Genomic DNA, 27,683 nt, shown 5'->3' with positions numbered 1-27,683 from the left:
TTTAAAGGGAAACATTCCTTAGGTGATAGCCAATCACAAATGTGGGGTGTGGTTCCCTTCTAGGTAACCAATTTAATATTCAGACTCTAGATGGCAGTATTGTTCCACTAGACATACCTATCCAGGAAAGAGTTAACTTTTCCTGGTGGCTATTTTTGACGTCATTTACGTTATCTTTATGTATGCCCTAACTCAAATCTTCTGTCAGATCAAGAGGATTTCTTCAGACTATGCGTCTGCAAATTCTGCTATAATTCCTAAAATTGATAGTTTGTGAACTAAGTTTCACCTTAAACTATAATGGGACGTTGTACAATATCGAAAGTAAAATTTAATTGTTTAATCTCCTCTGTCACCTAAGTCTGGGAATAGAATTTATTATATTCCATTTGCAATTAGACAGTCTGTCCACCCCCATTCTCAATGTCTTATCTATTTGGTTTGTTTATATACACATTCCATTCAGCTTGGGCAAAGCAGTCAGTTTCAGAGAAAGGATAGAAATTTTGTGTCTTTGTTAACTTGAGAATAACAAAATGGAGTCTGGTCTGTTTAGCAATGAATTCAGAATATACACTTTGTATTTCTATCATAGCACAAAATGTCTGCCAATATAAATACCCTGACACACAAGGAATTATCATAATCCAGAAGATTTCCAACCCCAAGTAACTGATCTGAAGAAATCATGGCAGGTGAAAAGAAATAAAACAGAGCATCTCTGATATATTAACCCCTTAAGGACTAAACTTCTGGAATAAAAGGGAATCATGAAATGTCACACATGTCATGTGTCCTTAGGGGGTTAAAGGAGCACTCCAAATCCCTAAAGCTGAAACTCTATGCGGGTCAACAGAGTATCATCTGTCTAACTTTATAAAAGCATCAATTTCAAGAGAAATCCACACTTTTATAATATTCCTCGGTTGCAACCTCTTTGGTTTTCTATCAGACATCCAGGAGGTTGCTCTTACTCACTTGGAGTGCTTGTTCAAAGCTCCTGGATGAGAAGAATGGAAACAGGAAGGAGAGTGACTTTAACCCCTTAAGGACACATGACGTGTGTGACATGTCATGATTCCCTTTTATTCCAGAAGTTTGGTCCTTAAGGGGTTAAACTTAAATTGGCAACTGAACACGTCAGTGTTTGTATGTATGTATAGGTCTCTAAAAATTAGCAAAATTGTTTCTTGAAGACTGTCTTTCTGTAAAAACAAGTTATTTATTATTTAATATTTCCCAAGCTTTTCCACCCGACCAGGCTGCAGCTCTCCTTCCAGGCAGGTATCGTCCCCTCTGCAGCTTTGCTTATAGTGCTCGATACTTGCGGCTCTCAGGCCTAGTTCTCTTAACTTATCCCAGGGCTAGAGGGATCCTTCAACTGGCAAACAAATCACTGGGATCCCTAAAAATCCACACAGGACACAAGTTCCCAAAGGAACTAACATACAAAGCTTTATTTTTACTTGGGACTAGCCCATTTGATTATTACATGAAGATTGGTGTGACAACTTAAAAAATACAAACAGTCAAATCATAGCAGACAACATACAGCAACCTATTATAACACAATGACATATTTATAAGGGGTGGGGGAGACAATAATTAACATTTAACCCCCTAACAACCGCATTACACACACACTATGCTCCGACAATGGACACAGGGTGTCTTAAACATAGGAGTCATTCAGCTACCTAATTGAATTGTCCATCTTAAGCTCTTGGGGATGGCGACTACCGTCATACGGTACTAAGCATACTTAGCAATACTGTTTAAAAATGCTAATGTATTAAAGTATGCAAATGCTGCTTCACAATTATGTATCTGAAATTTAAGAAAGGTTGTGTTTCTCATTGTCTAAGTGTGCAGGTGCTGGTAACTCTGTGAATCAAATTCTAATTGCTGACCTATGTTTGGAACATCTTTCTTTCATCGTTTGGGTATTCTGCCCCACAATACTTCTTATCGCATTGTGGCATTTATGGTTCATTGTTGTTACTCCCTACAAGTTTTTAGAGCAGATCTTGGGACCATCACTCTTTTAGTAACAGCAAGATTACACACGTGCTATAAATGAGTCAATCTGGAGGCCTAGCGGCTGTGGGTAGGAGTAGCAATGCAATAGCAAAACATTCTCGGAATATAGAATAATGGGATCTGTTAGTTACTGGCTTTCCAGTAACACCCGTTGGAAAATTCTTACTTGTGAATTTGGCAGACATTAAACAAGCACTGCTTGCTAAAAACAAATGACAGGTACGAGTGGGACGACTAAGCAAGTAAGCGGCTGGCTGGGAAAATGTAGTGAGATATCGATAAGCCAGTTATAAATGCATCCATTTTTCGCATGTAATTTGCTTAGTCTAACTAATAATCCCCAGTTCTACTTCTTTGTTTCTCTATGGGAGTTTTTTTTTAACTAGCTCAGAGAGTTTTCTACTCCAACATAACTGATTAGATATAGTGAACACTAGTGAATGCTTTTTTCGCACAACTTTTACTGGCTCTAAAAACGTAGTAAATCAAGGCGTTAATAGTTATCTTTGAAATCAAAGAAATTGGGAAACATCTGGAGTTCATTATCATATTTAGAGTTTTCTTCCTAGATGATATATTTATTCTATTAACCCTTTAAGGACACATCCTTTTCCAGCATTCTGGCTTTTTATTTCTAAAGCTGTGTCCTTAAAGGGTTAAACCAGGGGTAGTCCACCTGTTTCTACCTGCCGCCCACTAATGCATCTTTCTTGATGGAAACATTTCCTTACCGCCCACCAGTTTTCGCGCAAGTGCAGAATATTTTTTAGAAAGGAGGGTGTTTAAAAAAAAAAAAAAAATGTACGTACATTTATCTTTTTATTTCTACTTAATGCATGTTTATAATGGTTTTAACTTTATAAAGTTTAATGAGAAAGCAATAAAGTAAATTGAAATCACCTTTAACTAGTGATTAATGAGATCCTTGAGGCTGATGCTGTGAGACTAAATATTTGATATCTGGTTCGATTTACGTAAGGAACAAACGAAGGTCTCTTCTTTCGGTGATGTTCAGACGATTTCTCTGTTTGCTCATAATATGATTTCTCATCTGTGCATCAGCTCCCCTCCTCTATTTCCCCCACTCCACCCTCCCCCTTTTTTTTTATTGTTTAACCTTCCTTATAGCAATGCCCAGTAGGAAGGCTGAGCTAGGTAGCCCACTTACTATTATTAGCCAACAACAATTCTCTCCTTGTCCTGCTCCTATTTTACAACTGCTCCGCTTCTGCCTGTCCCTGCTACCGTGCATCAGCTCCCACTCCTCCCCTTCCTCTTCCCACGTGTTACACTCGCGTTGGCACGTTCGCGCGCGCATGCACGCATTCTCATGTTTGCACGAGTTCGCGCACGTTCATACTTTCACGCCCGCCCACCCACTCACTCTCTCAAAAGGAGGATTTGGCATTAGCTTGTTGTGCCGCCAAAATCCCTACCGCCCACCTGGAATCCTGAAACGTCCACTAGTGGGCGGTAGGGACCAGGTTGACGACCCATGGGTTAAAGTATTAGGAATACAAACATCCTCTGTATTTAGTCCCAAGGCCAGAACACCTGGGGTGTGCGAACAGCTACAAACTGGAAGAAAACTGATATTAGCAATATATACAGCGAGTAGCCAGGAAGCATGACACTCACTTTATGCCAAACCCTCTGTAAATTGTTTAATATGTAGCCGGGGTACATACAGTTTCTCATGGTACTCACCTGCCTGGTTACATTCTAAATGCATGTATACAAACTCATTTAGCAGCAGGTCATGTAAGTTTTTACCTTTATATAAATATATATACTGCTCCTGGAGATATGTGAAATAAAATCAGTGTAGCACTTAAGGTATATATATCTGCAGTGAATAGGGACATTGTGGCAATATGCCAAACCAAAGAATTCCCTTATCATTCTGAAAAATGCATCTCACATTAAATAGCCAGTAACCATGATAACAGATCTGTGTTCCACTAACTGCAGGGACTGTCTGAAAACATGGTCAGTGCTGTGTTTGTTGGTGCTAGTGCACCCCCACTCTGGTGTTTAGAACTCTACACTCACATAGAAGGAGGATGAGAAGGGGTTTGACTCTCACACACACTAATCCCAGGGAGACCCAAGCATGTCTGGCATTAGCTTCCGGCTGCAGTGAGCTCAGTGGGGGAGCTCAGGCTGCTGCAGGTCAGTACTAGTTATACTGCCAATGGTTCACTATATTCAGCTGCTTATAGAAATATATATTGTTATTACATTGCAGAGAGCTGGGCTCCTTGTAATATGATATCCTCAAAGGATCCACAGAAATAAATATTCCTGTAATGTGCAGGTATGAGTGTATCACAGAGCTCCACAGCATTGTAACCCTTAGTAATGTGCAGGTATGAATGTATCACAGAGCTCCACAGCTATGTAATCCTTAGTAATGTGCAGGTATGAGTGTATCACAGAGCTCCACGGCTATGTAACCCTTAGTAATGTGCAGTGTATCACAGAGCTCCACAGCAATGTAACCTTAGTAATGTGCAGTGTATGAATGTATCACAGAGCTCCACAGCAATGTAACCCTTAGTAATGTGCAGGTATGAATGTATCACAGAGCTCCACAGCAATGTAACCCTTAGTAATGTGCAGTGTATGAGTGTATCACAGAGCTCCACAGCTATGTAACCCTTAGTAATGTGCAGGTATGAATGTATCACAGAGCTCCACAGCAATGTAACCCTTAGTAATGTGCAGTGTATGAGTGTATCACAGAGCTCCACAGCTATGTAACCCTTAGTAATGTGCAGGTATGAATGTATCACAGAGCTCCACAGCAATGTAACCTTAGTAATGTGCAGTGTATGAATGTATCACAGAGCTCCACAGCTATGTAATCCTTAGTAATGTGCAGGTATGAGTGTATCACAGAGCTCCACAGCTATGTAACCCTTAGTAATGTGCAGGTATGAATGTATCACAGAGCTCCACAGCTATGTAACCCTTAGTAATGTGCAGGTATGAATGTATCACAGAGCTCCACAGCAATGTAACCTTAGTAATGTGCAGTGTATGAATGTATCACAGAGCTCCACAGCTATGTAACCCTTAGTAATGTGCAGTGTATGAATGTATCACAGAGCTCCACAGCTATGTAATCCTTAGTAATGTGCAGGTATGAATGTATCACAGAGCTCCACAGCAATGTAACCCTTAGTAATGTGCAGTGTATTATAGAGCTCCACAGCTATGTAACCCTTAGTAATGTGCAGGTATGAATGTATCACAGAGCTCCACAGCATTGTAACCCTTAGTAATGTGCAGTGTATCACAGAGCTCCACAGCTATGTAACCCTTAGTAATGTGCAGTGTATGAATGTATCACAGAGCTCCACAGCTATGTAACCCTTAGTAATGTGCAGGTATGAATGTATCACAGAGCTCCACAGCATTGTAACCCTTAGTAATGTGCAGGTATGAATGTATCACAGAGCTCCACAGCTATGTAACCCTTAGTAATGTGCAGACATGAATGTATCACATAGCTCCACAGCTATGTAACCCTTAGTAATGTGCAGGTATGAATGTATCACAGAGCTCCACAGCTATGTAACCCTTAGTAATGTGCAGGTATGAATGTATCACAGAGCTCCACAGCATTGTAACCCTTAGTAATGTGCAGGTATGAATGTATCACAGAGCTCCACAGCTATGTAACCCTTAGTAATGTGCAGGTATGAATGTATCACAGAGCTCCACAGCTATGTAACCCTTAGTAATGTGCAGGTATGAATGTATCACAGAGCTCCACAGCATTGTAACCCTTAGTAATGTGCAGGTATGAATGTATCACAGAGCTCCACAGCTATGTAATCCTTAGTAATGTGCAGGTATGAATGTATCACAGAGCTCCACAGCTATGTAATCCTTAGTAATGTGCAGGCATGAATGTATCACAGAGCTCCACAGCTATGTAATCCTTAGTAATGTGCAGGTATGAATGTATCACAGAGCTCCACAGCAATGTAACCTTAGTAATGTGCAGTGTATCACAGAGCTCCACAGCAATGTAACCTTAGTAATGTGCAGGTATGAATGTATCACAGAGCTCCACAGCTATGTAACCCTTAGTAATGTGCAGGTATGAATGTATCACAGAGCTCCACAGCAATGTAACCCTTAGTAATGTGCAGTGTATGAGTGTATCACAGAGCTCCACAGCAATGTAACCCTTAGTAATGTGCAGTGTATGAGTGTATCACAGAGCTCCACAGCTATGTAACCCTTAGTAATGTGCAGGTATGAATGTATCACAGAGCTCCACAGCAATGTAACCTTAGTAATGTGCAGTGTATGAATGTATCACAGAGCTCCACAGCTATGTAATCCTTAGTAATGTGCAGGTATGAGTGTATCACAGAGCTCCACAGCTATGTAACCCTTAGTAATGTGCAGTGTATCACAGAGCTCCACAGCAATGTAACCTTAGTAATGTGCAGTGTATGAGTGTATCACAGAGCTCCACAGCAATGTAACCCTTAGTAATGTGCAGGTATGAATGTATCACAGAGCTCCACAGCAATGTAACCCTTAGTAATGTGCAGTGTATGAGTGTATCACAGAGCTCCACAGCTATGTAACCCTTAGTAATGTGCAGGTATGAATGTATCACAGAGCTCCACAGCAATGTAACCTTAGTAATGTGCAGTGTATGAATGTATCACAGAGCTCCACAGCTATGTAATCCTTAGTAATGTGCAGGTATGAGTGTATCACAGAGCTCCACAGCTATGTAACCCTTAGTAATGTGCAGGTATGAATGTATCACAGAGCTCCACAGCTATGTAACCCTTAGTAATGTGCAGGTATGAATGTATCACAGAGCTCCACAGCTATGTAACCCTTAGTAATGTGCAGGTATGAATGTATCACAGAGCTCCACAGCTATGTAATCCTTAGTAATGTGCAGGTATGAATGTATCACATAGCTCCACAGCAATGTAACCCTTAGTAATGTGCAGTGTATTATAGAGCTCCACAGCTATGTAACCCTTAGTAATGTGCAGGTATGAATGCATCACAGAGCTCCACAGCATTGTAACCCTTAGTAATGTGCAGTGTATCACAGAGCTCCACAGCTATGTAACCCTTAGTAATGTGCAGTGTATGAATGTATCACAGAGCTCCACAGCATTGTAACCTTAGTAATGTGCAGTGTATGAATGTATCACAGAGCTCCACAGCTATGTAACCCTTAGTAATGTGCAGTGTATGAATGTATCACAGAGCTCCACAGCTATGTAATCCTTAGTAATGTGCAGGTATGAATGTATCACAGAGCTCCACAGCAATGTAACCCTTAGTAATGTGCAGTGTATTATAGAGCTCCACAGCTATGTAACCCTTAGTAATGTGCAGGTATGAATGCATCACAGAGCTCCACAGCATTGTAACCCTTAGTAATGTGCAGTGTATCACAGAGCTCCACAGCTATGTAACCCTTAGTAATGTGCAGTGTATGAATGTATCACAGAGCTCCACAGATATGTAACCCTTAGTAATGTGCAGTGTATGAATGTATCACAGAGCTCCACAGCTATGTAACCCTTAGTAATGTGCAGGTATGAATGTATCACAGAGCTCCACAGCATTGTAACCCTTAGTAATGTGCAGGTATGAATGTATCACAGAGCTCTACAGCTATGTAACCCTTAGTAATGTGCAGGTATGAATGTATCACAGAGCTCCACAGCTACGTAACCCTTAGTAATGTGCAGGTATGAATGTATCACAGAGCTCCACAGCATTGTAACCCTTAGTAATGTGCAGGTATGAATGTATCACAGAGCTCCACAGCATTGTAACCCTTAGTAATGTGCAGGTATGAATGTATCACAGAGCTCCACAGCTATGTAACCCTTAGTAATGTGCAGGTATGAATGTATCACAGAGCTCCACAGCTATGTAACCCTTAGTAATGTGCAGGTATGAATGTATCACAGAGCTCCACAGCATTGTAACCCTTAGTAATGTGCAATGTATGAATGTATCACAGAGCTCCACAGCAATGTAATCCTTAGTAATGTGCAGGTATGAATGTATCACAGAGCTCCACAGCAATGTAACCCTTAGTAATGTGCAGGCATGAATGTATCACAGAGCTCCACAGCTATGTAATCCTTAGTAATGTGCAGGTATGAATGTATCACAGAGCTCCACAGCAATGTAACCTTAGTAATGTGCAGTGTATCACAGAGCTCCACAGCAATGTAACCTTAGTAATGTGCAGTGTATCACAGAGCTCCACAGCAATGTAACCTTAGTAATGTGCAGGTATGAATGTATCACAGAGCTCCACAGCTATGTAACCCTTAGTAATGTGCAGGTATGAATGTATCACAGAGCTCCACAGCAATGTAACCCTTAGTAATGTGCAGTGTATGAGTGTATCACAGAGCTCCACAGCTATGTAACCCTTAGTAATGTGCAGGTATGAATGTATCACAGAGCTCCACAGCATTGTAACCCTTAGTAATGTGCAGTGTATCACAGAGCTCCACAGCAATGTAACCCTTAGTAATGTGCAGTGTATCACAGAGCTCCACAGCAATGTAACCCTTAGTAATGTGCAGGTATGAATGTATCACAGAGCTCCACAGCTATGTAACCCTTAGTAATGTGCAGGTATGAATGTATCACAGAGCTCCACAGCTACGGTATGTAACCCTTAGTAATGTGCAGGTATGAATGTATCACAGAGCTCCACCGCTATGTAACCCTTAGTAATGTGCAGGTATGAATGTATCACAGAGCTCCACAGCTATGTAACCCTTAGTAATGTGCAGGTATGTATGTATCACAGAGCTCCACAGCATTGCAACCCTTAGTAATGTGCAGTGTATCACAGAGCTCCACAGCTATGTAACCCTTAGTAATGTGCAGGTATGAATGTATCACAGAGCTCCACAGCTATGTAACCCTTAGTAATGTGCAGGTATGAATGTATCACAGAGCTCCACAGCTATGTAATCCTTAGTAATGTGCAGGTATGAATGTATCACAGAGCTCCACAGCTATGTAACCCTTAGTAATGTGCAGGTATGTATGTATCACAGAGCTCCACAGCATTGTAACCCTTAGTAATGTGCAGTGTATCACAGAGCTCCACAGCAATGTAACCCTTAGTAATGTGCAGTGTATGAGTGTATCACAGAGCTCCACAGCAATGTAACCCTTAGTAATGTGCAGGTATGAATGTATCACAGAGCTCCACAGCAATGTAACGCTTAGTAATGTGCAATGTATGAATGTATCACAGAGCTCCACAGCTATTTAACCCTTAGTAATGTGCAGTGTATCATAGAGCTCCACAGCTATGTAACCCTTAGTAATGTGCAGTGTATGAGTGTATCACAGAGCTCCACAGCAATGTAACCCTTAGTAATGTGCAGTGTATCACAGAGCTCCACAGCAATGTAACCCTTAGTAATGTGCAGTGTATGAGTGTATCATAGAGCTCCACAGCAATGTAACCCTTAGTAATGTGCAGTGTATCACAGAGCTCCACGGCAATGTAATCCTTAGTAATGTGCAGGTATGAATGTATCACAGAGCTCCACAGCAATGTAACCCTTAGTAATGTGCAGGTATGAATGTATCACAGAGCTCCACAGCAATTTAACCCTTAGTAATGTGCAGTGTATTATAGAGCTCCACAGCTATGTAACCCTTAGTAATGTGCAGGTATGAATGCATCACAGAGCTCCACAGCATTGTAACCCTTAGTAATGTGCAGTGTATCACAGAGCTCCACAGCTATGTAACCCTTAGTAATGTGCAGTGTATGAATGTATCACAGAGCTCCACAGCATTGTAACCTTAGTAATGTGCAGTGTATGAATGTATCACAGAGCTCCACAGCTATGTAACCCTTAGTAATGTGCAGTGTATGAATGTATCACAGAGCTCCACAGCTATGTAATCCTTAGTAATGTGCAGGTATGAATGTATCACAGAGCTCCACAGCAATGTAACCCTTAGTAATGTGCAGTGTATTATAGAGCTCCACAGCTATGTAACCCTTAGTAATGTGCAGGTATGAATGCATCACAGAGCTCCACAGCATTGTAACCCTTAGTAATGTGCAGTGTATCACAGAGCTCCACAGCTATGTAACCCTTAGTAATGTGCAGTGTATGAATGTATCACAGAGCTCCACAGCATTGTAACCCTTAGTAATGTGCAGTGTATCACAGAGCTCCACAGCTATGTAACCCTTAGTAATGTGCAGTGTATGAATGTATCACAGAGCTCCACAGCTATGTAACCCTTAGTAATGTGCAGGTATGAATGTATCACAGAGCTCCACAGCATTGTAACCCTTAGTAATGTGCAGGTATGAATGTATCACAGAGCTCCACAGCTATGTAACCCTTAGTAATGTGCAGGTATGAATGTATCACAGAGCTCCACAGCTATGTAACCCTTAGTAATGTGCAGGTATGAATGTATCACAGAGCTCCACAGCTATGTAACCCTTAGTAATGTGCAGGTATGAATGTATCACAGAGCTCCACAGCATTGTAACCCTTAGTAATGTGCAGGTATGAATGTATCACAGAGCTCCACAGCATTGTAACCCTTAGTAATGTGCAGGTATGAATGTATCACAGAGCTCCACAGCTATGTAACCCTTAGTAATGTGCAGGTATGAATGTATCACAGAGCTCCACAGCTATGTAACCCTTAGTAATGTGCAGGTATGAATGTATCACAGAGCTCCACAGCATTGTAACCCTTAGTAATGTGCAATGTATGAATGTATCAGAGAGCTCCACAGCTATGTAATCCTTAGTAATGTGCAGGTATGAATGTATCACAGAGCTCCACAGCAATGTAACCCTTAGTAATGTGCAGGCATGAATGTATCACAGAGCTCCACAGCTATGTAATCCTTAGTAATGTGCAGGTATGAATGTATCACAGAGCTCCACAGCAATGTAACCTTAGTAATGTGCAGTGTATCACAGAGCTCCACAGCAATGTAACCTTAGTAATGTGCAGTGTATCACAGAGCTCCACAGCAATGTAACCTTAGTAATGTGCAGGTATGAATGTATCACAGAGCTCCACAGCTATGTAACCCTTAGTAATGTGCAGGTATGAATGTATCACAGAGCTCCACAGCAATGTAACCCTTAGTAATGTGCAGTGTATGAATGTATCACAGAGCTCCACAGCTACGGTATGTAACCCTTAGTAATGTGCAGGTATGAATGTATCACAGAGCTCCACCGCTATGTAACCCTTAGTAATGTGCAGGTATGAATGTATCACAGAGCTCCACAGCTATGTAACCCTTAGTAATGTGCAGGTATGTATGTATCACAGAGCTCCACAGCATTGCAACCCTTAGTAATGTGCAGTGTATCACAGAGCTCCACAGCTATGTAACCCTTAGTAATGTGCAGGTATGAATGTATCACAGAGCTCCACAGCTATGTAACCCTTAGTAATGTGCAGGTATGAATGTATCACAGAGCTCCACAGCTATGTAATCCTTAGTAATGTGCAGGTATGAATGTATCACAGAGCTCCACAGCTATGTAACCCTTAGTAATGTGCAGGTATGTATGTATCACAGAGCTCCACAGCATTGTAACCCTTAGTAATGTGCAGTGTATCACAGAGCTCCACAGCAATGTAACCCTTAGTAATGTGCAGTGTATGAGTGTATCACAGAGCTCCACAGCAATGTAACCCTTAGTAATGTGCAGGTATGAATGTATCACAGAGCTCCACAGCAATGTAACGCTTAGTAATGTGCAATGTATGAATGTATCACAGAGCTCCACAGCTATTTAACCCTTAGTAATGTGCAGTGTATCATAGAGCTCCACAGCTATGTAACCCTTAGTAATGTGCAGTGTATGAGTGTATCACAGAGCTCCACAGCAATGTAACCCTTAGTAATGTGCAGTGTATCACAGAGCTCCACAGCAATGTAACCCTTAGTAATGTGCAGTGTATGAGTGTATCATAGAGCTCCACAGCAATGTAACCCTTAGTAATGTGCAGTGTATCACAGAGCTCCACGGCAATGTAATCCTTAGTAATGTGCAGGTATGAATGTATCAGAGCTCCACAGCAATGTAACCCTTAGTAATGTGCAGGTATGAATGTATCACAGAGCTCCACAGCAATTTAACCCTTAGTAATGTGCAGTGTATGAGTGTATCACAGAGCTCCACAGCAATGTAACCCTTAGTAACGTGCAGTGTATCATAGAGCTCCACAGCTATGTAACCCTTAGTAATGTGCAGTGTATGAGTGTATCACAGAGCTCCACAGCAATGTAACCCTTAGTAATGTGCAGTGTATGAGTGTATCACAGAGTTCCACAGCTATGTAACCCTTAGTAATGTGCAGTGTATGAGTGTATCATAGAGCTCCACAGCTATCTAACCCTTAGTAATGTGCAGTGTATGAGTGTATCACAGAGTTCCACAGCTATGTAACCCTTAGTAATGTGCAGTGTATCACAGAGCTCCACAGCAATGTAACCCTTAGTAATGTGCAGTGTATGAGTGTATCATAGAGCTCCACAGCAATGTAACCCTTAGTAATGTGCAGTGTATCACAGAGCTCCACAACTATGTCACCCTTAGTAATGTGCAGTGTATGAGTGTATCACAGAGCTCCACAGCTATGTAACCTTAGTAATGTGCAGTGTATGAGTGTATCACAGAGATCCACAGCAATGTAATCTTAGTAAAGTGCAGTGTATGAGTGTATCACAGAGCTCCACAGCAATGTAACCCTTAGTAATGTGCAGTGTATCATAGAGCTCCACAGCAATGTAACCCTTAGTAATGTGCAGTGTATCATAGAGCTCCACAGCTATGTAACCCTTAGTAATGTGCAGTGTATCACAGAGCTCCACAGCAATGTAACCCTTAGTAATGTGCAGTGTATGAGTGTATCACAGAGCTCCACAGCTATGCAACCCTTAGTAATGTGCAGTGTATCACAGAGCTCCACAGCTATGTAACCCTTAGTAATGTGCAGTGTATGAGTGTATCACAGAGCTCCACAGCTATGTAACCCTTAGTAATGTGCAGTGTATCACAGAGCTCCACAGCTATGTAACCCTTAGTAATGTGCAGTGTATGAGTGTATCACAGAGCGTCACAGCAATGTAACCCTTAGTAATGTGCAGGTATTAGTGTATCACAGAGCTCCACAGCAATGTAACCCTTAGTAATGTGCAGTGTATGAGTGTATCACAGCGTCACAGCAATGTAACCCTTAGTAATGTGCAGTGTATCACAGAGCTCCACAGCTATGTAACCTTAGTAATGTGCAGTGTATGAGTGTATCACAGAGCTCCACAGCAATGTAACCTTAGTAAAGTGCAGTGTATGAGTGTATCACAGAGCTCCGCAGCAATGTAACCCTTAGTAATGTGCAGTGTATCACAGAGCTCCACAGCAATGTAACCCTTAGTAATGTGCAGTGTATGAGTGTATCACAGAGCTCCACAGCAATGTAACCTTAGTAATGTGCAGTGTATGAGTGTATCACAGAGCTCCACAGCAATGTAACCTTAGTAATGTGCAGTGTATCATAGAGCTCCACAGCAATGTAACCCTTAGTAATGTGCAGTGTATCATAGAGCTCCACAGCTATGTAACCCTTAGTAATGTGCAGTGTATCATAGAGCTCCACAGCTATGTAACCCTTAGTAATGTGCAGTGTATCACAGAGCTCCACAGCAATGTAACCCTTAGTAATGTGCAGGTATTTGTGTATCACAGAGCTCCACAGCAAAGTAACCCTTAGTAATGTGCAGTGTATGAGTGTATCACAGAGCTCCACAGCTATGTAACCCTTAGTAATGTGCAGGTATTAGTGTATCACAGAGCTCCACAGCAATGTAACCCTTAGTAATGTGCAGTGTATGAGTGTATCACAGAGCGTCACAGCAATGTAACCCTTAGTAATGTGCAGTGTATCACAGAGCTCCACATCTATGTAACCCTTAGTAATGTGCAGTGTATGAGTGTATCACAGAGCTCCACAGCAATGTAACCCTTAGTAATGTGCAGTGTATGAGTGTATCATAGAGCTCCACAGCAATGTAACCCTTAGTAATGTGCAGTGTATCACAGAGCTCCACAGCTATGTCACCCTTAGTAATGTGCAGTGTATGAGTGTATCACAGAGCTCCACAGCAATGTAACCCTTAGTAATGTGCAGTGTATGAGTGTATCATAGAGCTCCACAGCAATGTAACCCTTAGTAATGTGCAGTGTATCACAGAGCTCCACAGCTATGTCACCCTTAGTAATGTGCAGTGTATGAGTGTATCATAGAGCTCCACAGCTATGTAACCTTAGTAATGTGCAGTGTATGAGTGTATCACAGAGCTCCACAGCAATGTAACCTTAGTAAAGTGCAGTGTATGAGTGTATCACAGAGCTCCACAGCAATGTAACCCTTAGTAATGTGCAGTGTATCACAGAGCTCCACAGCTATGTCACCCTTAGTAATGTGCAGTGTATGAGTGTATCACAGAGCTCCACAGCAATGTAACCCTTAGTAATGTGCAGTGTATGAGTGTATCATAGAGCTCCACAGCAATGTAACCCTTAGTAATGTGCAGTGTATCACAGAGCTCCACAGCTATGTCACCCTTAGTAATGTGCAGTGTATGAGTGTATCATAGAGCTCCACAGCTATGTAACCTTAGTAATGTGCAGTGTATGAGTGTATCACAGAGCTCCACAGCAATGTAACCTTAGTAATGTGCAGTGTATGAGTGTATCACAGAGCTCCACAGCAATGTAACCCTTAGTAATGTGCAGTGTATGAGTGTATCACAGAGCTCCACAGCAATGTAACCCTTAGTAATGTGCAGTGTATGAGTGTATCACAGAGCTCCACAGCAATGTAACCTTAGTAATGTGCAGTGTATGAGTGTATCACAGAGCTCCACAGCAATGTAACCTTAGTAATGTGCAGTGTATCATAGAGCTCCACAGCAATGTAACCCTTAGTAATGTGCAGTGTATCATAGAGCTCCACAGCTATGTAACCCTTAGTAATGTGCAGTGTATCACAGAGCTCCACAGCAATGTAACCCTTAGTAATGTGCAGGTATTAGTGTATCACAGAGCTCCACAGCAATGTAACCCTTAGTAATGTGCAGTGTATCACAGAGCTCCACAGCTATGTAACCCTTAGTAATGTGCAGTGTATCACAGAGCTCCACAGCTATGTAACCCTTAGTAATGTGCAGGTATTAGTGTATCACAGAGCTCCACAGCAATGTAACCCTTAGTAATGTGCAGTGTATGAGTGTATCACAGAGCGTCACAGCAATGTAACTCTTAGTAATGTGCAGTGTATCACAGAGCTCCACAGCTATGTAACCTTAGTAATGTGCAGTGTATGAGTGTATCACAGAGCTCCACAGCAATGTAACCCTTAGTAATGTGCAGTGTATCACAGAGCTCAACAGCAATGTAACCCTTAGTAATGTGCAGTGTATGAGTGTATCATAGAGCTCCACAGCAATGTAACCCTTAGTAATGTGCAGTGTATCACAGAGCTCCACAGCAATGTCACCCTTAGTAATGTGCAGTGTATGAGTGTATCACAGAGCTCCACAGCTATGTAACCTTAGTAATGTGCAGTGTATGAGTGTATCACAGAGCTCCACAGCTATGTAACCCTTAGTAATGTGCAGTGTATGAGTGTATCACAGAGCTCCACAGCTATGTAACCCTTAGTAATGTGCAGTGTATCACAGAGCTCCACAGCAATGTAACCCTTAGTAATGTGCAGGTATTTGTGTATCACAGAGCTCCACAGCAAAGTAACCCTTAGTAATGTGCAGTGTATGAGTGTATCACAGAGCGTCACAGCAATGTAACCCTTAGTAATGTGCAGGTATTTGTGTATCACAGAGCTCCACAGCAATGTAACCCTTAGTAATGTGCAGTGTATGAGTGTATCACAGAGCGTCAAAGCAATGTAACCCTTAGTAATGTGCAGTGTATCACAGAGCTCCACATCTATGTAACCCTTAGTAATGTGCAGTGTATGAGTGTATCACAGAGCTCCACAGCAATGTAACCCTTAGTAATGTGCAGTGTATCACAGAGCTCCACAGCAATGTAACCCTTAGTAATGTGCAGGTATTTGTGTATCACAGAGCTCCACAGCAAAGTAACCCTTAGTAATGTGCAGTGTATGAGTGTATCACAGAGCGTCACAGCAATGTAACCCTTAGTAATGTGCAGGTATTTGTGTATCACAGAGCTCCACAGCAATGTAACCCTTAGTAATGTGCAGTGTATGAGTGTATCACAGAGCGTCAAAGCAATGTAACCCTTAGTAATGTGCAGTGTATCACAGAGCTCCACATCTATGTAACCCTTAGTAATGTGCAGTGTATGAGTGTATCACAGAGCTCCACAGCAATGTAACCCTTAGTAATGTGCAGTGTATCACAGAGCTCCACAGCAATGTAACCCTTAGTAATGTGCAGTGTATGAATGTATCACAGAGCTCCACAGCAAAAAACCTCACGGTAATTTGTGGGTTGTATAATAAGCATATCATAGTATACATACATCACATTAATTGTGTTAATTAGTATGTGTTAAGGAATATGGTACATTCTTTGGGTGGTCTAGTGTCAATTATTCTATTGTTTCTACTAAAAAAAAATCCAGCATGTTTTAATTTAGGTTATTATTTTTATATAGCCCCAACAAATTGTTATTGTAACCAGACAGGTTTGACAAACCGAAACAGAGGGCTTGAGGACCCTGCTCAGTGAGCTTACATGCTAGAGGGAGTGGGGTAAAGTGACACTAACGGTAAGGGAAGTATTAGTGAAGTAGATTGGAAGAATAGTATTTAATGAAGACTTAGTGTGGGGTTTTGGAGCCATTAACAGTTTAATTGATCGCTTTTGTGAAAAGGTGAGTTTTTAATGATTTTTTTTGAAGGAGTGGAGATTGGGTGAGCGTCTAACAGAAAAGGGAAGGGAGTTCCACAGGAACAGTGCAGCCCTCGAGAAGTTTTGAAGGCGAGCATCAGATGTGGGAGTATAGACAGAGGGTAGACGCAGGTCTTCGGCTGAGCGTAGGGGCCTAGACAGGACATACTTGTGTATTTTTTACCTACAGATTGTAGTCCAACCTTCATTCTAGCAAGGAAACGGAAATTACCTGACTTCCCTATAAATGCTGGTGTTGACTAAACCATTAATGGACAGTGTCAAACTAATTTGTATCTAGTGAATATGGCTCAAATTGATTTTCTACTTCCCCCAGACTACTAAGGGATTTTACAGAACTGCTGACTGTTTGCAGTCAGCGACTGAAATTAAGCAGTGTATGACGTCACATTCCGGCTCCCAGCCTCACTCTGCGGCGCGCGAGGGAGCTGAGCAGACAGCTCAGAGGAAGTGCTCCCTCGACAGCTGCCCGCCCGCCAGTGCCGCCCTGCCCGACCGGCATGTCAGTTAGCCGCAAGGCTAACAAGGCATTTGCCCTGGGCATTTGGGGGCGGCTTTTTTTGCCGCCCCCTGGAAAATGCTGCCTAAGGCAAATGCCTTGTTTGCCTCGCGGCTAAAACAGCCCTGGCCCTGGGTGTTCTAATACCTTTATGTAATGGCCACCATTAAGTTTTTCATCAATTTGAGCTACAGTAGCTCTTCTGTATGATCGGAACAGACAAGCTAGCCTTTGCTTCCTACGTGCATCACTGGGCCTTGGACGACTATATGCTGACTCCACTTCACCGGTTGACATGCCTTGCACCACTTTTGGTAGGTACTAACCACTGTATGCCGAGAACACCCCACAAGACTTTTTTTATTTTGGTGATGCTCTCACCTGTCGTCTAGCTGTCACTATTTGGCCCTAGTCAAAGTCACTCAGATCTTTTTACTTGCCCATTTTTCCTGTTTCCAAGACATGAAATTCAAGAACTGACTCTTCACTTGCTGCCTAACACATCCCGCCACATGACAGGTGACATTGTAATTATATAATCAATGTTATTCACTTGTCAGTAGTTTTAATGTTGTGGTTGATCAGTATGTATCTTAATGGTATCGATGCTGGCATGGATTATCCCCAATCAATCACACATGGTCATCCTGACTATGGTGACCCTGTCAGAACATGATTGACACTCCAACACATTGGATTCTCTGACAGTATGGTGACACTGCCAGAAATTTACAATCATTCACATCTGTTAAGTTGACAATATGGTGACCGTAGAATTACCACAATCCACCACTTGTCAACAATCTGTCAGATCTGTAATACATTGCTGGTTGCAATCTCAAGGGGCCCCATTAGTAGTAACAAAAGACACACAACACCAGTTATAATGTACAAACAATTTTACTCCACCCAGGTAAATCTGACATCTATTTCTGTAGTGAGAGACCCGCGGAAATTACTTTAGGTCTATCCCTATTATTACAGAACATATATATCAACCTTGTAACGGATCACCTGGCACCCCGACTGGGCACCTCAATTGGCGGACACTTCCTATCTGATGCTGAGGACCATAAGCACCGCACCGGACACCACAGCCACCGCAGACTCCACAACCGCTGTAGCTTAACTGGAGTCTTGCGGTCTTCCTTCCACCCTAGATCAGCCTCTGTCCTCCAGGACCGTGTGGGAAAGACCTCTACTCCAGGAGAGCGTATCAGGAACAGCTCTTAAAAGAGCTGTGATTAGAGCTCAGGGGAGTATACAAAGTATAGCAATCCCCAGTGTGAATATAGCAGTTCCCTACAATAACGAGACAAGGCTACATATTGAGGGTTAAGCAGAACAGAACAGAATAAACTGAGGCTTTATTGTTTCTTTTATACAAGTTTTCCCACAAGGTTACCACCCATGTGGACCTTGTTGGGCACCGAAAACACAAGCTCAACAACCAATGATTTACAGGCACACAGTTAAACACTCCCATTCATTACTGCAAATTCCTCCCCTCTGCTTGGGAGATAATTGAGTTAATTGCTGTACCAACTCCATTATCTCCAAGTGAAAAATACACTTTTTACACATTTTTCATAACATTAAAATTAAACATCCAATTACCATAAAACTATATCAATATATTTTCTGAATGGGCATAATTATGGGAACAATATATTAAGAAATCATGCAAATTGGTTCAGTGGTTCAGGAAATAGATGGAAGTCACATTTGACCGACCGCAAGCATGGCTTTCCTGCCCAAATTAGTTACACAGATTTAGGCTGTGTAACCTGTTTTTTCACCATAGTTCAAATAATGTTCAAATGTACGAACGGGGGTCGTTCTGGCAAAAAGGCTATGTTAATGTGGCGTTCGTATTGTTGAACACCGTTTGACTCCCGTCGAAGTTCTGGAGAAGTTAAAAGTTCAGTGGTGTTCGTGCCGTCGCGTATCAGATTTTAGTTCCATGAACTCGACGGCAAAACACTGCTGACCGTGTTTGGCTAAACAAGATGGCCGCCGCCACGTATTCGACTATACAAACGGCCACCACCCAGCCGTTCACCTATTAGCTTGCGGTTAAACTTCGACAGTTTAAAGGGGCTTTGTGCCAAGTCTCAATATGCCCAAATAGTGTTCTTAAAGGGCAATACACTCCAGGGCCATAGTCACAGGGCAAGAGGCTGGCAAGCAGGCCTCTCCAAAAGCCAGTGGTGAAGGGTAGTTCACCACTGCCCCACACCCCCATTTTAGGTTGGTTTTAAATAATAAAAAATATCTATCTACACCGTATATATTTTCACATTGCGTACTGAGGTTATTCTAATGATTATTCTTCTAGGAGGACCAGAGCTTGATATGGATCATCAGAAAGGCTCATTGATAATGAACAAATGCAGGAATCAGATGGCTAAGAGGATATTGAATCTCGCTCTGGAGATCATCTACCTGCTGGCTGGAGAGGTGAGGGATTCTGGGTAATGTCAGTATGGAGATCATCTACCTGCTGGCTGGAGAGGTGAGGGATTCTGGGTAATGTCAGTATGGAGATCATCTACCTGCTGGCTGGAGAGGTGAGGGATTCTGGGTAATGTCATTATGGAGATCATCTACCTGCTGACTGGAGAGGTGAGGGATTCTGGGTAATGTCATTATGGAGATCATCTACCTGCTGACTGGAGAGGTGAGGGATTCTGGGTAATGTCATTATGGAGATCATCTACCTGCTGGCTGGAGAGGTGAGGGATTCTGGGTAATGTCATTATGGAGATCATCTACCTGCTGGCTGGAGAGGTGATGGATTCTGGGTAATGTCATTATGGAGATCATCTACCTGCTGACTGGAGAGGTGAGGGATTCTGGGTAATGTCATTATGGAGATCATCTACCTGCTGGCTGGAGAGGTGAGGGATTCTGGGTAATGTCATTATGGAGATCATCTACCTGCTGGCTGGAGAGGTGAGGGATTCTGGGTAATGTCACCATGGAGATCATCTGCCTGCTGACTGGAGAGGTGAGGGATTCTGGGTAATGTCATTATGGAGATCATCTACCTGCTGGCTGGAGAGGTGAGGGATTCTGGGTAATGTCATTATGGAGATCATCTACCTGCTGGCTGGAGAGGTGAGGGATTCTGGGTAATGTCATTATGGAGATCATCTACCTGCTGGCTGGAGAGGTGAGGGATTCTGGGTAATGTCACCATGGAGATCATCTGCCTGCTGACTGGAGAGGTGAGGGATTCTGGGTAATGTCATTATGGAGATCATCTACCTGCTGGCTGGAGAGGTGAGGGATTCTGGGTAATGTCATTATGGAGATCATCTACCTGCTGGCTGGAGAGGTGAGGGATTCTGGGTAATGTCATTATGGAGATCATCTACCTGCTGGCTGGAGAGGTGAGGGATTCTGGGTAATGTCATTATGGAGATCATCTACCTGCTGGCTGGAGAGGTGAGGGATTCTGGGTAATGTCAGTATGGAGATCATCTACCTGCTGACTGGAGAGGTGAGAGATTCTGTGAAAGTAACACTGACATCAACATCACCAGTTTCTTAGTCTCTGCTAAAGGAAACCGGACCTTCCAGTCATTAATATGTGACAAGTGTGAGGCATTGTATTTAGCAATTGGTTGAATTGCACAAAAGCTAAGAACTGGAAGGTATTTGTATGAAGGGAGAGGCAGAACAGGTGATATCTCTATCGTGACCCAAAGGAGAGATAAAGTGCCTCTCTGTCATTTCTTTAAGAAGTATAGGGGGAGAGGGAAGAGGTGGTTCAGGTAGGGTGGCTGATCTTCTACCCTAAGTTAAGTATTGTCAGTGTTACAACATGCAGACACATATGAATTTTGGCCAGAGGAACCAAGTAAATGTGAATTAAGCATGGATTGTAGCAAAAATGCTGTTGACGTCTCCTTTGCTCTAATCTCTGCCAACGTAGAGATTAATTGGTATATGATTGGTGCCTGTAGGCATTTCCATAGAATGGGGATCAGGGAAATGGCAGCATTTAGCATAGATCTTGTTAGATGTTTTTGTATTTTAAATTAAAGACCTGCTTTGGTGTAATAACATGTCTTCAGGAGAGAATGGTTGTGGGGTACGGTGATCATCCTTATGTTACTGTGGGCTTGCTTCTAAAACCATGTGATGGTGAGACAGGTCTAGTATACAGCTGTCTACCTGCACTGCTACCATGCATTAGAAGCATGACACAAGACATGTGTAGTCCTGTACCATAGAGATAGAAACTTGTGATTCATCTCCTGATGTTTAGAGCTAATCTTGCCCTGTTGAGACAGATTGTAGATTTAAGACCATTTAATATGTGCCCACATGCATTTTTCCCATTTTGTCATGAATTGTATGGATGTGTCCGGCAGGTAGGTTTGTAGTATGTGATAAATGCAGATACAGGATTTCCCTACCAAGTGATTGCCCTGATTTACAGAAGTGCTGAAAAGCTTTTTGTAATGAGTTTTAAAAATGTCTCATTTAGTTGTACTCAAAAGACTCTAGCATTGTCAATTCCTCAGAGATGCCAATTCCTCCAAGTCCTTCAAACCATTAGTGAAGATGATCTCCCTGAGGGCAACTTGCTCTCCTCTACTGAGAAAGTAAAGCGTTCAGGGTGTGGAGTCTACGAGGAATTCAGGGTTGGATGTCCAGTAAGGCATAGGGCCTTTTCATCTCATTGAATGAGTTCCCTGTCACTGTTCCTCCTGTAGTGAACCATTTTCAAGCAGTATAAGACTATATAAGGGTCCCTGGTCATCCACAGCCAAGCCCCACCAAAGGTATGGCTAAGACAGAGATTATACACTTCCTTCTTTCCATACCAATTGATACCAACAGTGGGCACTGTCATAGTCTGAAAGTGGTCAGCTGACACACTCAGCCATTCACAACCACCTATTGCTGCTCAGGTTAATGCACAGAATGTATGGGCTGCTGGGGACACTCATTTAGCATTAAGACATTAAAAATGGTTCAATGCTGAATGGAAGGACAGTGCCAAGGAATGATAGACACTATAACCACTTCAATTAGATAAAGCAGTTACCGTGTCCTTTTCAGGTTGCCCATTTCGGAAAGCCAAGGGATAGTCTGCATTGTGCCATTTGCCAAAACCCTTTAAATCTATGACCCTAATTTGTTTTGGTTATGTGTGTGACATTCTATGATTTGTAGGAGTTGTAAATTGCACTAAGATTTAATAAAGGAAGGCCATTGGTTTTTGGGGACGCAAGGTTGTGATTGAAAGATGTGGACAACTAGTTTCCTATGTGAAGGAGGCTACTATGAAATTTAGCATGGAGAAGTGGGTTACATAATTGCTATCAAAAGAGTTTAGAATTGAGAGACAAACCTATTCTGCCCTGCCTTGTTATGTCCGGGTACAACCAGTAGGAGGCAGGGCAACTGTTCCATTAGGCCTTGGCTAAATGTGATGTCTATAAGCATCTCCCCGTCTACTATAGAATATAATTCGTATAGTTACCTCGCTCCTTTTTATGTTTCAATATTTAGGATTATATTGTTGTTAAGAAGTCCTGTGATCATGTCAGGAACAACAGCAGTCCTTGTGTATCTGAAAGTTTCTGCAGGACCCAGAGCCCTAAAACAGTGCCTCCACCTCTCTCATTGGTACGTGAGCAGAACAATGACAAGGAGATCCTGGAACTGACCAATCAGATCATCCAGCTGCTGGGAATGGGATATTATACATTAAAAACAAGGGATGTGTCTGGTTGGTGACTGTTTCATTGTGTGTGTCAGGTTCCTATAAGGTGTGAGGATGTCACTGTCTATTTCTCCATGGAGGAGTGGGAGTATCTAGAAGGACACAAGGATCTCTACAGAGACGTGATGATATCTAATTACCAGACCCTCTGCTCACTTGGTAAGAAGAGTATTAATCACTATCGTGTATATGAATAAAATGCACCCCTACGTGGGGCTTTTTAGCACAAAATCTATTTGGTTAAGAAGCTTCTTAATGAGTCTTAATGAGTCTCTTCCGGGCAAAAAGGAGAGGGCTTGCAAAAAAATTCGGTTCCTAAGAACGTCCACTTTTGTGAACTCTTTTAAGATACGCTCCCATTGAATACATGCATAACAAATTGGGGGTATACTAAAAATCAGTCTGGAGTGCTCATTTTATTTCTGCACCACAAGTCTGTGGAACAGAGCAGGGTCTCTTTCACCCCCCTTCCTCGGTTTAGCTGCTTTAATATCAATATAGCAGGGATTATAGAAAGAGGCGTTCCCACCAAAAACTGCTCTTGTTGGACTCTACACCTGGGCTCCAAAGGAATTGCTACTAAGCTTCTATTACCAAGCTACGATTATCGTTTTCCTTTTATTATTTTGCTAATTTAATATTTTCTTGAATAAAATGTGATAACAGAGAGCAAAAAATGTATTTACTGTAAAATAATACATTACTTGATTATAAATCGCTTGGTCATTTATCAGAATTTCGACCTCATTTTTAATATACTTTTTTTTTCGGATAAGATTTTCAAATGATTAAAGATTTAAAAAAATGTTTAATGTCTTTGATATATTCATATTTTTTTTTATATATGATCTATTTTTTAATTTTAAAACCTAATTTTAAAAGTTTATCCAATAATATTAAATATTATTTGCTACAGAGTTTTACACACTGTTACCGCATGAATTTGTTTGTTTTAGTTGAAAAATGATGACTCGTATTCCTCTTAATGCATCTTTCATTTCCAATAGATAAATCCCTGGTGATAAATACAGCCAAAGTGTGTAATATTCCTTTTTCCAAACAATATTATATGAAAGAAGAGAGAATGGACTATGAGACCAACCCAGCAGTGAGATTAAATGAGCCAAGAAGAGAAGAGAGAAATGTTAATGGGGAATCAGGCTTATGTGAAGAGTGGCAGAAGAGCAAAAATCCATCTACTAATATTAAGGAGGAATCCGTACTACATAAAGGAGTAATTCTAACAGACACAGACAACAATACTCCCAAGAACAATACACCGGTAGAACAAACATCTGTTTCTATTAAGAAGGAAGAAAGCAATATCCCAGACACTGACATTTATATATCTAATAATACAGGTATCAGCACAGAGCCGGAAAACAATGGGAACACCTCAATAATTAATAGAAGTGAAAGGGTCACAGTTGATAATAGTGCTACTTCAGTATCTCAACAATCAACACACTGCACACATAAAATGTATACATGTTCTGATTGTCATAAATGTTTCACTGGTGACTCTGATCTTATTAAACATCAGGGAATTCCCATAGTAAAGCAGTTCAAATGTTCAGAATGTGGTAAATACTTTGCTTCTAAATACAACCTTGTTGTACATTCTAGAACTCACACTGGAGTTAAGCCATTCCCATGTTCTGAATGTGGGAAATGTTATAGCTTTAAATCACACCTTCTTACACATCAGAGGAGCCACACAGGGGAGAAACCATTCCCGTGTTCTGTATGCGGGAAAACATTTAGCCGTAACTCGCATCGAATTGCACATCAGAATGCCCACACAGGAGTGAAATCCTTCTCGTGTTCTGAATGTGAGAAATGTTTTAAGTATAAGTCACATCTTATTTCACATCAGAAGATTCACACAGGAGAAAAACCTTACCTGTGTTCTGACTGCGGGAAATGCTTTAATCGTAGATCAAATCTTGTAGAACATCAGAGGAGTCACACTAGAGAGAAACCATTCTCATGTTCTATATGTGGGAAATGTTTTAAATCTAATTCATATCGCATAAGACACCAAAATGCTCACACTAAAAAAAGCCTTGTGTTTTGAATGTTGAAAATGTGTTAATGCTAATTTAATTCACATTAAATATATTGTACAGGACAGAAACTATTTCATGTTCCATTTGTAAAAAAAAAATATTTTCTCGTAAAGGACCGTTTACTAAATAATAAAAGGATTCATTTTGTGTAGAAAAAAATGAATGGGAAGTGGTATGGCTGCTATTTCACATCGATGGGTTCTTCCTGATCAGCTGCAAGCCGATTTATTCACAAAAAGTTGTTTTACACACCAAACTGTTTGAATAAAAAGTCTAACAATATGGTGGACTGTACTATCATTGACCACTGTACTATAATTACACTGCTTTTTACCTCCACCAATTGACTGTATGTTTATCTAGACACCTCTTTACTATAAACTTAGTTTGATGTGGTTAGTAAAGATGACATCCATTCAAGCTTATAGCTCAGTAGGTGAGGGATCAGTACATTGCAACTCCTCAGAGGAACTACACTTGTAATTACATAGTTACATAGTTACATAGCTGAAAAGAGACTTGCGTCCATCAAGTTCAGCCTTCCTCACATATGCTTTTGCTGTTGATCCAAAAGAAGGCAAAAAACCCAGTCAGAAGCGCTTCCAATTTTGCAACAAACTAGGAAAAAATTCCTTCTTGACCCTAAAATAGCAGTCAGATGTCTCCTTGGATCAAGCAGCTATTACCCCACTAATTAGAAATTGTATCCCTGTGTGTTATGTTTTTTTGCAAGTATTTATCCAATTGCAACTTAAACATCTGTATAGACTCTGACAAAACCACCTCTTCCGGCAATGAATTCCATATCCTTATTGCTCTTACTGTAAAAAAACCTTTTCTTTGCCTTAGATGAAATCTCCTTTCTTCAAGCCTAAATGTGTGACCTTGTGTCCTATGTATAGCCCTGTTTATGAATAGATTTCCAGATAATGGTTTGTACTGGCCCTGAATATATTTGTATAATGTTATCATATCCCCTCTCAGGCCCCGTTTTTCCAAACTGAAGAGATTTAAATTTTTTAACCTTTCTTCATAACTAAAATGCTCCATTCCTTTTATCAATTTTGTAGCTCATCTCTGCACTTTTTCTAGTGCCATGATATCCTTCTTTAGAACAGGTGCCCAAAATTGCACAGCATATTCAAGGTGTGGTCTTACCAGCGATTTATAAAGAGGCAAAATTATATTTTCATCTTGAGAATTTATGCCCCTATTTATACATGACAAAACCTTACTGGCCTTAGCAACGTTTCAATTTTAGCAATGTTAGCAATGTTTCTTTTTTTTTTGTTTTTATTTATTTATTTTTTGTTTTAATCATCTTTATTTCATAAATTTTATTTTATACAGTCAGCCAGTATATTAAATGATATTCATTGAACGTTTCAATAACATTTGTGGATTTAAGTTTGAGTTTACATCGTATTCAGATCACAGATGTTTTGTCCTGATATAGAGAATATCATAAGAAATTACATCATAAAACATATTTTGACTGACTTACTAGAAAAGATAAATACAACTTTCACACATTCATTCATACTTTCAGACTGATAGATCATTCCCAGCTAATGTTCGTCATTTAGGAGTAAAGAAAAAAAAAAAAGAACATAGTAATTGTGGATATTGTTCCTTCAATATGGGCCGGGGTTTAATAAACGGGAAGGCCTTATTGTTTAGGATGAACAACATTGAGTCTTGTATTGTTTTGCATTGATATAAATTGATATAAATAACTATCTCTGGTTGGTCCTTTAGACAAATTAAGTATTATAGTCTTATCTAATAAGACATCTTGGTAAGGGACAACCAGTGATCGTCTGAGACTATATCAATGATATTATACATGGAAGTAGTAGATAATAGTAGGTCAGACCCGAGGTTCCCTTTCCTCTTAACAATAGGGTAAACAAGTGTAGTAAAATTACCCGTTTTTTCACCACCTTTGGTTCATTACAATACTGTTATAATTAACAAATAGTGGAGGTTACCCATTTTCAAGCATAGATTAAAATTGGATTATAAAAACATAAGGGGATTGCCCATTTTTTCATCATGGAATGCTTTTATAGTTTACAAGTGATAGGGGGCTACCCATTTTCATTAGTAGATTGATATAACTTTGTTTAGCCACAATTTGTAAATACCTTTTTTAAGAGTTGAGCTCGAATTATTATTAGTAAGATTATTTTCCATCGTGAGTTGATATTTGATTTGATTAATAAGATGTATTTTTTGAAAGGGAATAGATGATTTCCAGTTTCTAGCAATTATAATTTTGGCAGCCACAAAACAATGAGATGCTATACATTTAATTTCTTGTGTATCCAA

General features: G+C 40.9%; 2 protein-coding genes across 2 annotated transcripts; both read left to right on the top strand.

Annotated features, from left to right (window-relative positions):
- The first annotated feature begins 4,122 nt into the window (after positions 1 to 4,122).
- Positions 4,123 to 23,297, top strand: LOC134574826 (oocyte zinc finger protein XlCOF29-like). Its single transcript, XM_063433888.1, has 3 exons — positions 4,123 to 4,212; positions 19,879 to 20,000; positions 23,070 to 23,297. Exons 2-3 carry the CDS (start codon positions 19,896 to 19,898, stop codon positions 23,295 to 23,297), a joined length of 333 nt encoding a protein of 110 aa, XP_063289958.1. The 5' UTR covers positions 4,123 to 4,212; positions 19,879 to 19,895.
- Positions 23,298 to 23,322: 25 nt separating this feature from the next.
- On the top strand, positions 23,323 to 25,614 carry LOC134574582 (gastrula zinc finger protein XlCGF17.1-like). The gene is made up of 2 exons (XM_063433708.1): positions 23,323 to 23,442; positions 24,291 to 25,614. The coding sequence occupies exons 1-2, from the start codon at positions 23,358 to 23,360 to the stop codon at positions 25,358 to 25,360; spliced, it is 1,155 nt and encodes a 384-aa protein (XP_063289778.1). The 5' UTR covers positions 23,323 to 23,357; the 3' UTR covers positions 25,361 to 25,614.
- Positions 25,615 to 27,683: the final 2,069 nt, after the last annotated feature.

The sequence above is a fragment of the Pelobates fuscus genome, chromosome 10, assembly GCF_036172605.1.
Source record: "Pelobates fuscus isolate aPelFus1 chromosome 10, aPelFus1.pri, whole genome shotgun sequence".
Taxonomy (NCBI): Eukaryota; Metazoa; Chordata; class Amphibia; order Anura; family Pelobatidae; genus Pelobates; species Pelobates fuscus.
This window is presented reverse-complemented; position numbering and strand designations above follow the sequence as displayed.